Below are 13,804 nucleotides of genomic sequence, written 5' to 3' on the forward strand. Positions count from 1 at the left end.
TATAAATCATACATAAATATGGTTATTTCTTAAATATACATTCATGTATGTGTATTTATATGTACATATAAATATACACTGTACATATATTGTGTAAACAAACGTATTTTGGATGCGATTAATCGCGTTTAATCCATTTGACAACACCAATATATTTTAAATAGGTGCATAGACACATAGAGGCAGCATACATATATGGAGGAATTACTGCAGCAGATATGATGTTATGAAATGAACATTTTGTATTCAAAATTATAAATACAGAAACATGAAATGAGTGAATACATGAAATTGTAAATAATTAGGGTAGAGTGGGGGAAAACGCCCCCTACTGTTTATTGTAACTATGGACTAAGTTGGCAAGAGTGATGTGGAAGTTTTCACCATGAAGCTTACACTGGTGATGTACTGGAGAGAAAACAGATTTCACAGAAAAAAATGTTTTAAAGCTTGCTGTTTTGTAGAACATCACAGTTATTTATGATATGAGAACAGTAGGGGCTGTACATAGGGAGTATACGTGTTATTTAATAAAAATATAATTATATTTTCAGAATGACAGATTTTTTTTTCTCAAACATAGTGTGGTTAGCTAGCCAGTTATCATCAGCTAACTTTTTTTTTTTTTTTTTTCAAATAGACTATTATAATTTTGCAATTTATAATTATTGATTATATTCTTTTTTAATTTTAAGCTAAAACTTCCTGTACTCTGATTTTGCTGTAAATGTTTAAAGCAAATTGCATTCTCAGACTGGGGGGCATTTTACCCCACCCATGTTTTGCCTGTAGGTAGGGTAAAATGCCCCCTTGGCACAAATTTAAATTGTGTTACAAATCTTAAAACATGAAAACTCTAGACATTTTTCATACTTGGTTTATAATTTATGTAATTGTCACTAAAACTTTGATAACTTTTCTGAACACATTGAACTTTTGTTTCACTGAAAAAAAATTACACAATCCTTAAGGGGGGCGTTTTCCCCCACTCTGCCCAAATGTCATGACATCTGCCAAGTTGAAGGCTAATGCGCCATTTCCTTTACAGAGATACAAAGCTTCTGGTGGGTCAGAACTGCCATATTTTAGTAGGCCCTAATGGGAAGTTGTGGCCTAATGGTTAGCGAGTCGGACTCGTAATCCAAAGGTTGTGGGTTTGAGTCTCGGGCCGGCAGGGATTGTAGGTGGGGGGAGTGAATGTCCAGCGCTCTCTCCACCCTCAATACCACGACTGAGGTGCCCTTGAGCAAGGCACCGAACCCCCAACTGCTCCCCGGGTGCCGCAGCATAAATGGCTGCCCACTGCTCTGGGTATGTGTTCACGGTGTGTGTGTGTTCACTGCTGTGTGTGTGCACGTTGGATGGGTTAAATGCAGAGCATGAATTACGAGTATGGGTCACCATACTTGGCTGTATGTCTCTTCACTTCACTACTTTTATGCAGCATTACATCTTTATACAGAATCTGAAGCTACAAGTCACTGAAAGTCTGATAGGCCTAAGAATATTAGTATACTGAAAATGAATTTACAGTGGCAAACAATATGGACTGGCATGTATGTCATGTCTTGTTGCAAATCAATTAGGACAGCAGGTGCAGCCACTGTAAAAATGGGTAATTATTTGGTTTGCTGTTCTCCCAGCTTGGTCAGGCTAGGAGACGGGCTTGAACCAGCTAAGACGAGTAAACCAGCTTCAAACAATTCTTTTAGAAGTGCATTCTGAAATCCAGTGTCTTGTGCATCAATAACAGCTCACTAACTATACCAGTACACAGACTGTGCTCTGAGAGACCATGACCATCCCTGCGTCCCAATGTGCATCCTATCCACCCTAAATAGTATTGAAAATTACTACTATCACGTAGACCTTAGGCTGGATAGTATCCACATCGGGACGCAGGCCATGCCAGACTCATTCAGATCAGATCGGTCTTCAGTGGTACTGTGGTAGACGTCAAATGGACTCGTTGACTGTTGTGAGAGCGTGAACGCGCCTCACGCGCTTGCACGGAGTCGGGCAAAATGGCGGACAAAACGCCAGGTGGGGCGCAGAAAGCCAACTCTAAGGTATTTTTTTTACTTTTCTACTTCATATCAGTATATTAAAACCAAATTTTCTTGTTTACGATAATAAAAGTGGAATAATATTGAGTTTGATTCTGTAGTGTGTCGCTCTGTGATACGAGAAAGGTCTATTGAGCTGCTCGGTTGTGATGCTAACTCGCTAGCAGTGCAGTTAGCTATGCAACCGGCGGCTGCACAGATTTAGTTTCTGTAATACACATGAACAGACTAAAATCTGTTGGCCATATATGCTGCATTTGATCTTATATTATGTTTGATTATACCCTTGACACCACCACAGAACATAAAATAACTTGCGTTGTTTATTGTTTACTGGCAGGGCTAACACGAGCGTAGTCTACAAATATTACTGTATTACACTGATTTCTGGACGTTATACTCACATAGAGAGGAGATGGATTTGTTTATTAGCGTTGTTAGTGTCTTAATTGCGCATTTGTGTGTGCATATTTGTGTGCTAACGTGTTGGTTTTGCTTTGACGAGCTAACATGACCAAACTCGCTAGTAGTACTAGCCACGTGAACGTGTCAACCGACATGGAGAGACAACTGATATGTATAGTTTATATGATTATGGTTCTTCAGGTGTTATATTAGCCAGTCCAGCTCATCTGTCCTGATGTACTCAGTGATAATATCCTGCAAAGTGCGCTTCTTTATTCATGGCAAACAGTTACATCTTTAATTCAGAGAACCTAAACAAACCATTACCAAATATATGGATACGTTCATTATTTTATATATTATTTTTACTTCCTCGTCTTGTTTTCCTTTTGTGCGTTTTGGACTTTATATAAATGCATTAGTTAAAAAAATGTTCCAAGAAACTAAAGGTCTCTGTTATAAGAGGAAAGTTATGGATCATCTCTGATTTGTGTAATTAATTATTTTCATATTTTCATGCAGGCTTTATTGGAAAGCAAGTTAAAGGCCTTCAGTATTGGCAAGATGGCAGTTGCAAAAAGAACACTAAGTAAGAAAGAGCAGGATGAACTCAAGAAGAAGGTAAGCAGATGAGGTCTAAAGGCTGGAATTCATGTGAATATAAAATATGTTTGTTATTTTGGGCCTTTTTTAGAACACATTGTTTTCATTTTGTCATGTCTCCTAGCTTTACGATACAAGTTTAACATTATTCCACTACAATAAATATCTGACACAATCTGTGATTTTCACAGGAGGATGAAAGGGCAGCAGCGGAGATCTATGAGGAATTTCTCGCTGCCTTTGAGGGAGGTGAAGGAAAAGTGAAGACCTTTGTACGTGGTGGGATTGCTAATGCCACTAAAGGTAGGATTATCATGTGAATGTTACAGGTTAATCTATTTATCTGAGATCAATGGGGGTTTTTTTTCTATTATTTGAATTCCATCATACAACAAAACCAAAGGCTGTAAATTCATAAATCGGTACGATTTTTAAAAATGTTTTAAATAATTGGCTTATGCTCACCCAGGCTTAATTTATTTAATCCAAAATACAGTAGCAACTGTAACTGAATGTTCAGCAACCATTACTCTTGAGTGTCAAATGATCCTTCAGAAATCATTCTAATGTGCTTATTTGCTGCTCAAGAAATGTTTCTGGTGGGTCAGAACCCACCAGAAACACCCCCCCAGCGTTTATTTGAATTGGACATTTTCTCATTTTAATTTTGTAACATTTTACACTTACTGTCACTTTTCATCAATGTAATGCATCTTTGCTGAATAAAAGTGTTATAAATTTCACCAAGTAAATCGATCTTTGACTCCAAACTTTTAAACTATAGATCAATGTTTCTTTGAATTTTCTTTTAAATTATGCAAATATTTTTGCTATACAATCCTTCTAATTGTCTCTGCTTTGATTCTTTGTTACGTGTCTGTTACAGAAGAAGCGGCAGTTGATGACAAGAAAGGAAAGCTCTACAAACCGAAATCAAGGATTTTTGAGGCTAAAAGTTTTTTTCCTTTGGAAACTCCACCACAGTTTTTAGCAATAGATAAACGCAATGTGAGTCTTTAGTCATTTATTTCCATCTGACCTTATTTTAAAGCATCTTTTGTCATATAACCCATTATTTTTCTATTATATTGCCTAGGCATCAAAGAAGGGAGACAAAGAAAAGAAAAAGAGCAACCTTGAACTCTTCAAAGAAGAACTGAAACAGTAGATGTTCTTTAAATTCTTATTCAGCAAATGACAGCACCTTTAAAATGATAATTTCAAGTGTAACCCTCTGTTGTTTTTGTAGGATACAAGAGGAGCGCGATGAACGGCACCGGTTGAAGGGCCGAGTCAGTCGTTTTGAGCCTCTTCCCTCAATGGAAGGAAGGCGATCCTGTAAGTTCTTTATTCATGTTTTTATTTTATTTTCTTTTTTCTCACCAAAACAATCAGTTTCCCCACTACGTTCGCTCATGGACCCACTGAAGTTTGTCCACCTCCCACATATCTTGGCCACTGCCACAATTCGGCAGCGTATACGCTTTTTAAATTCAGGAAACAAAATTCACACTGCTTTTCTTCTGCTTTTAGCGGATGGTTCTTCACGAAGAAACCGTCCGTCCAGTGGTAATTTTGTTTTATATACTGTGTAATGGAATGACCATTTTGCTGTTTATGTATCCCATCATGGAAGAAGAGATGGTAAAACGTCAGTTGTTATTCAGAGCTATTATTTTGCTTTTCAGTCTTGGAGGATTCTGCTCCTGGCTCACACGATGTTGGTGATCCGACAACTACAAATCTCTATTTGGGGAACATAAATCCTCAGGTAATTGGTCTTTCTTCTTTTCTGATAATTGTTGTTAGGTAACGTCTGTAACCAAGAGTTTCACATGCTAAAGCATACTCTCTCACGCTCCAGATGAATGAGGAGATGCTCTGTCAGGAATTCGGTCGCTATGGTCCATTAGCCAGTGTGAAAATTATGTGGCCCAGGACTGATGAGGAAAGGGCCAGAGAAAGGAACTGTGGTTTTGTAGCCTTCATGACGAGGAGAGATGCTGAACGTGCACTTAAACATTTAAATGGTAAATGTCTTTCTTGTTCATGTTGATGCAATGCAATATATCAAACGATATTCTGCGTTTTTAATCACAAGTTGTTGTTTTTTTGGCGATAAGCGTTGGAAGTGGAAATTCTGTGCCTATACTACTATTTTTTTCATATTCATGTTTATTAACTTCTTTATTTGTGAAAAATACAGTTATAAGATTACAAAATCAAGAAGTTGCTATCTGAAATTTTTGTAAAAAAAATTTTCCCATATTAATCTTTTTTTTTTTTTTTTTTTACCATTTTTAGCAAATATTAAATATAAATTTACTTGCAGAAATTATGCCAGTTTTTTTATTTTACGGTCTTTAAATAGTGTGATATCATATAGGCCTATATCAGCTTTATTTTGCCCATTGCCCATCCTGCTCTCATAGATATTATATATAAAAAAAATGCTTTTCCTCATAAAACCATTGAAGAATTTGCCAAATGCTGTCGATTTCAGGCAAAATGATAATGAATTTTGAAATGAAACTGGGATGGGGCAAAGGTGTACCAATTCCTCCTCACCCCATATACATTCCACCTTCAATGATGGAGCACACCCTCCCGCCTCCGCCCTCTGGACTGCCCTTCAATGCCCAGCCCAAAGAGAGGCTGAAGAACTCCAACGCTCCTATGCCTCCACCTCCAAAGTGCAAAGAGGAGTTTGAGAAGGTAATTGGCATATGTGGGACAAAAAGATTTTGGTTAGCATGGTCATAAATGTAGTTAGGAGAAATTAGTTGTTTATATAAATGTGTTTTGTTTGTGTGAAAGAGGTGCAGACCTTTTTTGGCTTGATCTTCTTTGTGAAAAAAAATTTTGCCCATAGAATCATGAAAATTTACTAAATTAGTAAAATTGATTTTTTTTGTAAATAAATCATATAAATTACATGTGTACCATGCTGATTGTACCGGTAAGTGTTTTGGAGTGTAGATTATTCATTGCACAAGACATTTTATGGGTTTTGGCTGCAGGTTAGGATGAAACTGTACACGTTTGATATTGTCTGTTTGAAGAAATGTAAAGAGATTTAAAAAAAAAAAAAAAAAATATATATATATATATATATATATATATATATATATATATATATATTACGGATGCAGATGATGTATGATTTCACTGCTCTTTCTCTAAGGAATGTGTTTAGTCAAGTTTTAAAACTGACACAGAACACATTTGTTGTTGTAGGAGTATATGTTGCATTTAGTGTTATGCCTGTTTCTTTTTAACAATACTCACATATATTCTATGTTTATTATCTGATGTGACTTCATATCCAGACTCTGTCGCAAGCCATAGTCAAAGTGGTTATCCCAACAGAAAGGTACATGTTTTTCTTTTTTCCAAATTCTTATGAAATGTAGAGAACTTATCCCATCTCTGTAGTTTAAAAGATTGGCCATATCCATGCTACCAGAGGCTGGTTTGAGTGAGCAATAGTTGAGGCCTTGCATGAAAATAAGGAGCAGCTACTAACAATACAAGGCACACACATGAATTGCATTTCCCTGTAAAGGTTTTGCATCATACCACTCAGATAGAAGTTCATATCAGTAGAGAAAGTTATGTGATTTTTATTTTTATTGTTTTTGTTGAAATGCACTACTACCATTCAAACGTTTGGGGTCAGTAATATATATAAAAAAAGATATTAATACATTTACCCAGCAGTATTCATAAAATTTCTATTTTAACTAAATGTTTTTTTCCAAAGAATTTTGAAGACAGTATATCAGAGTTGTCACAAAATTAGCATGACAACTGTTTTCTGCATCTGTAATAATAAGAAATGTTTTTTTGAGCACCAAATCAGCATATTAGAATTATTTCTGAAAGATCATGTGACACTGAAGACGGGAGTAATGGCTGCTAAAAATGTCAGTTTTGCCACCACAGGTATATATTACATTTCAAAATTTATTAAAACAGGAAAAGAGATTTTAAATTGTTGTTATATTTCACTATATAACAGTTTTTACTGCATTTTTTTTTTTTAGAAGTGCATTCTGAAATCCAGTGTCTTGTGCATCAATAACAGCTCACTAACTTTGATAAGCCTTTGAGCAATAACAGCCTTTGAGCATAAGAGGCTTCTTTTAAAAACATCTTACCAGCCCTCAACTTCAGGCAGTAGTGTACATTATGATTTAATTCTGTCTAGTTTTTGTAGGTCCTTCTTTTGGACAGAATAGAATTATCAGATATCAATTTTACAGCATGCTTGACAGGTAGTTCCACTAGTTTGAGTGTTTTTGAGAGAATTGTTCAGATTTTATCAGACTGCATCAGATGTGATTCATGACGCTACTAATTTAGTAAACTAAACTAAAACACTACACAACACACATTCACATAGTGTCAGTTTTACAAAACCAGCCCTCTGGCTATTGCTCACTTCAACTGCCCCAGTAGCATGGCACAAAAGCGACACCCAATCCCCATAGTCTCAGTGACCTTTGACATTGGCCTTGGTGAGCAGCACAAGTTGAACTGTCTGCAGCAGCGAGGGACCAGAAAAGCGTCACAGGATGGATTGGGGAAAGTATACAGAATGATTGTCTGACATTGGTATGATCGGCTCCAATACTTGTGATTTGTGTTTCACTACATTTGAAAAAACATCATCTGATTTTATCGGCCACTTCACGAGTCAGTCAGGAAGCTAATTGTTGTCCCTATCCCTTAACTGACTCTAGAAGTGCTTACATGATTTTGTCCCTCTCCATCCACACTTGTCTATTGTCAAAAAGCAAGAAAGATCACTATCACTCTGCCTCACATTTAGTATCTCAATAGCACATCTAATTATGAGTTACGAGGGCAGAATGCTATGGCTGAGACTCAGATTCAGATGTAGATTGTGGATTTAAATGTTTTGATTGTTACAGCTGTCACACTGCCAGTCAGTTTTAAATCTTAAAAGCTCAAACATGTTTATTGACTCATGGATAGTAAAGTGCAAGGATGTTGCATTTCATCAGATGTCATATTGTAGCAGTTGTTTAGGTGTGGCTGGTGATGGTGCTGAATCTGTTTCGCTTTAACTGTGTTTTTCTCGTAGGAATTTGCTCTCTCTCATCCATCGAATGATCGAGTTTGTGGTGCGTGAGGGTCCAATGTTTGAAGCCATGATCATGAACAGAGAGATCAACAATTCGCTCTACAGGTGAGCACATTTTAATCACTTTCTTTTGACTCCATGCCTTTAAAGTCGGTACGAAAAAAAAATTCACCAAATCTGTTTTCAAAATGCATGCTTAAATAATTCCTTATTTAGTCATCTTAAACCTGCCCCTTCCAACTGCAATTTCACATTCAGATCTGCCTCCATCCCATCAACAAACACCGGATAGAACCAAGTCCCATTTTTTCCAACAATGTTTCACTAAAACGTACGTCACAATATAAAAGATAAGATCTGTCACTTCCATTTTGTAACAACTTTAAAGGGGTCATGTGATGCAATTTCAAGTTTTCCTTTCTCTTTGGAGTGTTACAAGCTGTTTGTGCATAGATAAGATCTCTGAATTTGCAAAGACTAAAGTCTCAAAACCAAAGAGATATTCTATATAAAAGTTAAGACTCTGCCAGGCCCCCTAAAACGGCTCATTTAAACACGCCCCCACATGTCTACGTCACGGTATGGGAAGATTTGCAAAACCACCCAAACGTATACACAATGAAAGAAGGCGTAACTTAAAAAAATGAACAATTTTACGGAGGACTATTTCCTGAACCTGGAAGAGTAACGTTAGCCTACAATGCTGGCTTGTACAAAGGCTGTTTCTATAAAGTGGGGCAATTCCAACTTTGCAAGGACAGTCTGACGCTACGTTTCTGCTACTGACTATTCAAACACGAGTTTTGAACTGTGTAGAGTAGTGCTTGTTGTTTGTCGTTTCTCCGATCACAAATGCAGACATGGTAATGTTTCATCGCGCCGTGTAAACAGACAGTGTAAGTCATTATAATCAGTAATTATGTCCCCACTGGATGCAACAAATGCCTCGTTTATAATAGGTTTTATTGTTTTTGTCGTCGCGCCGGGACATGGTATCGCAATACTGTGAGGGGCGTAAAATTTCCATCTCACGCTTGAGGTATTGAGCCAATCACAACGCACTGGATAGCTGGCCAATCAGAGCAGGCCTTGCTTCTCAGAACGATGAGCTTTGTAAAAATCAACGGTCCAAACTGTCCAAAAGAAGTCCAATAAAGTGCATCCATCCGTAATAAAAAAAGTGCCTTAAAAGCAAGGCCTCCGGGGGGTGAATATAAAAGCCCCCTTCTGCGAATCGATTAATTTTTATAAGAAAAATATCCATATTTAAGATGTTATAAACTGTTGTCTCTAGCTTCCGCTAACTGTTGTACGCATGTTCACAAGAGAGTGCCTTTCTGGCGGATGACGTAGGATGTCACCGTTGCGCGATTAGTGACGAACGCGGAGGAGAGAGCAAAATAAAACACCGGTCATGAATTAGAAGTACAAACGAGGATTTGTAAAGAAAAGTGTCAAAGGATTTCGATATAAGCCAAGAGGAGACTGGTTTTCCTTTGCTAAAGTAAACAAACTTTGCTTCCTTTGCTCCTGTAAACAAACGTCGGTTCTTGCAAGAATAGCATATTCTCACTGAAGCTAATGCTATGCTGACATACTACGTCATCTGCCCGGAACGGCTTGCACATACGACATTTAGCACAAGCTAGAGATTACAGTTTATAATGTTTTAAATATGGATATTTTTCTTACAAAAATGCGTTGATTTGCTAAAGCAGGCCTTTATTCTTCCCCCGGAGCCGTGTGAGGCACTTTTTATTATGGATGGATGCGCTATATTGCACTTCTTTTGGACTGTTGGACAATAACACCCACCCACTGTCATTATAAAGCTTGGAAGAGCCAGGACATTTTTTTAATATAACTCCGATTGCATTGGTGTGATTTTTAAAGTTTACTTGTATTCTGATAATGTCCTTAAATCAAACATATTGTTGTTTTTTGTTCAAAATCAACAGGTTTTTATTTGAAAATCAAAGTCCTGCTCATGTTTATTACCGGTGGAAGTTATACACCATATTACAGGTTAGTCTAATTTATTTTTATTCTTTTGTCAGAAACATATTGAAATGTGTTCAGCTGTAAAATAAAATATCTCCACTCACAGGGCGATTCTCCAACAAAATGGAAAACAGAAGACTTCAGAATATTTAAGAACGGATCTTTCTGGCGACCGCCACCTCTCAACCCGTATTTACATGGCACTCCTGAAGATGAAGAGCGTGATGAGAATGAGGATGATGATGATGAAGATGATGAAACTAGCAAGAAGGGCGCGTTGAAAGACGAGTATGTCTATCTATCAAAAAGTTTATGGAGATATCCAATCCTTCTAGTATGGAGCTACTAGGCTTTTGGTTGTAGCCAGTATTGTTGGTTATGTGTACTTAATATTCTCCTCTTCTGCAGCGAGAGGGATAAATTGGAGGAGTTACTCCGAGGTCTCACGCCAAGGAAGAGCGACATAGCTGACGCCATGTTTTTCTGCCTCACGCGTGCTGACGCGGCCGAAGAGATTGTGGAATGCATTGCGGAGTCTCTGTCCATACTTAAAACACCTCTGCCAAAGAAGGTCACTCTTACACAGCAGAATTACGATTAACAAAGGATTTTGTATGTGTCTCATCACTTTTCTTTAAATGTGCATTTCTGTCGTCCCTCAGATTGCAAGGTTATATTTGGTGTCAGATGTGCTGTATAACTCATCTGCAAAAGTTGCTAATGCCTCTTATTACAGAAAATTGTAAGTCTCAGAATTATTTTTAAATGCACAATTAAGGTATTTATTCTTGTTTGTCGGTTTATTCAATGTGTTTTGTTTTTATTCTTTTACAGCTTTGAAACAAAACTCTGCCAGATATTTTCTGACCTAAATGCCACTTATAAGACAATACAGGGCCATTTACAATCCGAGAATTTCAAGGTGTGCCATTTTGTTCTTAACACATAATGGTTTTCTGTTTTAAAGATTGGAGTTGATGTTTTTCAATTTTGGTCCTCACAGCAACGAGTAATGTCCTGTTTCCGTGCGTGGGAAGACTGGGCAGTGTATCCTGATCCATTCCTGATTAAACTTCAGAACATCTTCCTGGGCCTCGTCAGTCTCGATTCTGAAAAGGAGCCTGCAGATCTGTTGCCAGAGGTTAGCTTCGGAGAGATTGACTGATTGAGTTATGATTTATAGATTTTCAATGGTCAGATTAATCTAGACATTAACTGACAGATTGGATGTTTATTTCATTTTCACTTAGCAACCAGAAAGGTCGGTGGACATTGATGGTGCTCCTATTGTGGAGGAGGAGCTGGATGGTGCTCCTTTGGATGATGTTGATGGCATGCCCATAGATGGAGCGCCAATTGATGGTGCACCACTTGATGACCTGGATGGAATGCCCATCAAGGGAACAGATGATGATCTGGATGGCGTTCCTTGTAAGAATGTTGACAACATTGATATTTTTTTTTATTTAACTTTTATACACTACTTGCTTACTTGGTAAACTCAACACATCACTCTATTCAAAAATCAAAAAGAATGTACTTTAAAATTACAATTGACGAATGTCATGGCAGATGTTCTAAAATACATTTTTTCAATGCCCTTTTTTTTATTTTTCAGTGGATCAAAAACCAGGCTTCAAGGTAGCCCCGTCAAAATGGGAGGAAGTGGATGGTGCTGCTTTGGAGGCTCAAGGTTAGTCCAGATGACATTTATAACATTGAAGCTTAATTTTCTCCTTGTATATGCATCATAAAGTTTTGAGAATTTTGAGATCACCATGATTTTTATCTTTTTTTTTAGCTGTAACCACGTCAAAATGGGAAATCTTTGATCTACCAGATGAATCTGAGAAAAGTAAAACAAGGTAAGTTTTACTAGTTCTACTTGGTTTGTAAAACTCATGGAATTTAAATAATGGAAAGGTCAAAGGAATGTCTTTCTAATTTTCATAGTCATAAATTGTTAAAATAATTAAATCCCTAGAAATTGCTTGTGTGAGTGTTCTCTCTAAAATGGATTCTGAAATTTCTTATAGGTGGGGAACCCTAATTGTTGAGTTTTGTAGGATGAAATTCATGTTTTTAACACACTTTCACATTCTTGTCATAGTGCAACACGGGAAACTGAGAGTAAAGACTCTCTCAAGAGCTCCAGAGCTGCAGACCAGCAGTCCTACAGTAATCCTGTTAGAGAAGAATACGATTTAAAGTCTGCTAAGTTTTCTGAGATGAGCGAGGAGAAACGTGCCAAACTACGAGAAATCGAGGTATACCTGAATGCTAAATGTACTAAACCTAATTCTCCACGTGCTTGAAAGCTGTTTAGAGATCGCAGTCATTTTTCTTTGTCTGTTGTAGCTTAAAGTCATGAAGTTTCAAGATGAGCTTGAATCTGGAAAACGACCCAAAAAATCTGGACCGAGTATTCAAGAACAAGTAGAGCTTTATCGGGACAAGTTACTACAGCGGGTTAGTATAATTTTTTTGTTTTTTGGTGTTTCTTTAGTGTTGTTATTTTGTTGGAAACCACTATTTTTGGACATGTTTCAGGAGAAGGAGAAAGAGACAGAGAAAGACAAAGAGAAAGAAAAAGAAAAAGAGAGAAAAGATAAAGATAAATCTGATGTGTCCCACAAAGAGAAGGACAAAGATGACTCCACACCGGGCAGAAAAGAAAAGTAAGATACCTCAACATTACTTCAGGATTTAAGAAATAGAGACATTTTTGAATACATTTGTTCTTGTGTTTGTCTTTTAAACAAATTTATTTCCTTCCAAGAAAACGGAGGCATAGTCCCTCCCCCAGTCCCACCCGAAGTAGCTGCAGTAGGCGCGGCAGGTCACCCTCACCGCGATCAGAACGCTCTGATAGATCCTATACAAAAGACAGCTCTCGATCATCTTATAAAGACTCTCCAAGAGAAAGTAACCGCAAGTCAACTAAAAGGTAAACTAACAGTATCCTCTCTTAATCTTCATTGTCACAGTTTAAAACTCAATCCTGTGGCTTGTCTTTTCTTGTCTTTGTCTTTCAGTACATGTGTGATTATGGAAGCTGAGAGTATTAATTAATCTTTTTTTTTTTTTTTTAGGTCTCCCTCACCCCCAAGAACACCTAAGAGGTCACGCAGGTCCAGATCGAGAACGCCCAAAAAATCCTCAAAGAAATCCAGATCTCGGTCACGATCGCCACACCGTTCTCACAAGAAATCTAAAAAAAGCAAACACTGAGACTTCTGGCTATTATGGGAAGATGCCTGGGTTGTCTTTTGTGCCTCAAATTTGTCCTGTAAATCAGTGTGAAGGACATTTCCATCTTTCACCCCTCCTTTTGAAGCTCACTCACATTGGGTCATCAATAGGGTGTTTTATAATGTCATTTAGGAGCTTCCTTTGTTCAAAGTGTCCGAAAATAAAATAACTGCAGTGATTGGGGCAATCCTCCATCAACATGAAAACTATTGTCCTATATATATGTATTTTTTTTTGTCTTTGTTTTTAGATCCCTTGAAACTTAAATTAAATTAGTGTAAGTTTCAGTTGTATAGATGTTTGCTTTTCAATAAAGACACAATTTATGTGATTTTTCTTTGAAATGGCTTAGTTTTTGTGAATGCAT

The 13,804-nt window shown here is 37.2% G+C and overlaps 1 protein-coding gene across 4 annotated transcripts; it reads left to right on the top strand.

Moving 5' to 3' along the window:
• Positions 1-1,992: 1,992 nt before the first annotated feature.
• Positions 1,993-13,778, top strand: LOC306881664 (U2 snRNP-associated SURP motif-containing protein-like). Of its 4 annotated transcripts, none has more exons than XM_079435854.1 (26): positions 1,993-2,069; positions 2,994-3,092; positions 3,266-3,377; positions 3,961-4,082; positions 4,171-4,238; positions 4,324-4,412; positions 4,608-4,643; positions 4,763-4,845; positions 4,939-5,104; positions 5,578-5,789; positions 6,404-6,447; positions 8,185-8,289; positions 10,143-10,209; positions 10,292-10,473; positions 10,594-10,756; positions 10,848-10,927; positions 11,020-11,107; positions 11,189-11,326; positions 11,436-11,616; positions 11,804-11,878; positions 11,987-12,050; positions 12,296-12,452; positions 12,544-12,654; positions 12,736-12,863; positions 12,965-13,132; positions 13,278-13,778. In XM_079435854.1, exons 1-26 carry the CDS (start codon positions 2,025-2,027, stop codon positions 13,414-13,416), a joined length of 2,922 nt encoding a protein of 973 aa, XP_079291980.1. In that variant the 5' UTR covers positions 1,993-2,024; the 3' UTR covers positions 13,417-13,778. The 4 variants fall into 4 exon arrangements, with proteins under 4 accessions (XP_079291980.1, XP_079291982.1, XP_079291981.1 ...); XM_079435855.1 differs by having other exon boundaries at positions 2,006-2,069; positions 3,964-4,082; XM_079435856.1 differs by lacking the exon at positions 4,608-4,643.
• The last annotated feature ends 26 nt before the right edge of the window (positions 13,779-13,804 follow it).

The sequence above is a fragment of the Barbus barbus genome (assembly GCF_936440315.1).
Source record: "Barbus barbus genome assembly, chromosome: 15".
In the NCBI taxonomy this organism is placed as follows: Eukaryota; Metazoa; Chordata; class Actinopteri; order Cypriniformes; family Cyprinidae; genus Barbus; species Barbus barbus.

What these genes read in the sequence shown, in the direction of transcription:
- LOC306881664 (XM_079435854.1), top strand. Translation starts at nt 2,025, where the DNA reads ATGGCGGACAAAACGCCAGGTGGGGCGCAGAAAGCCAACTCTAAG. An exon ending in ATCAACAATTCGCTCTACAG is followed by an intron (nt 8,290 to 10,142) that starts GTGAGCACATTT and finishes CAAAATCAACAG; the next exon opens with GTTTTTATTTGAAAATCAAA. An exon ending in GGGACAAGTTACTACAGCGG is followed by an intron (nt 12,655 to 12,735) that starts GTTAGTATAATT and finishes GACATGTTTCAG; the next exon opens with GAGAAGGAGAAAGAGACAGA.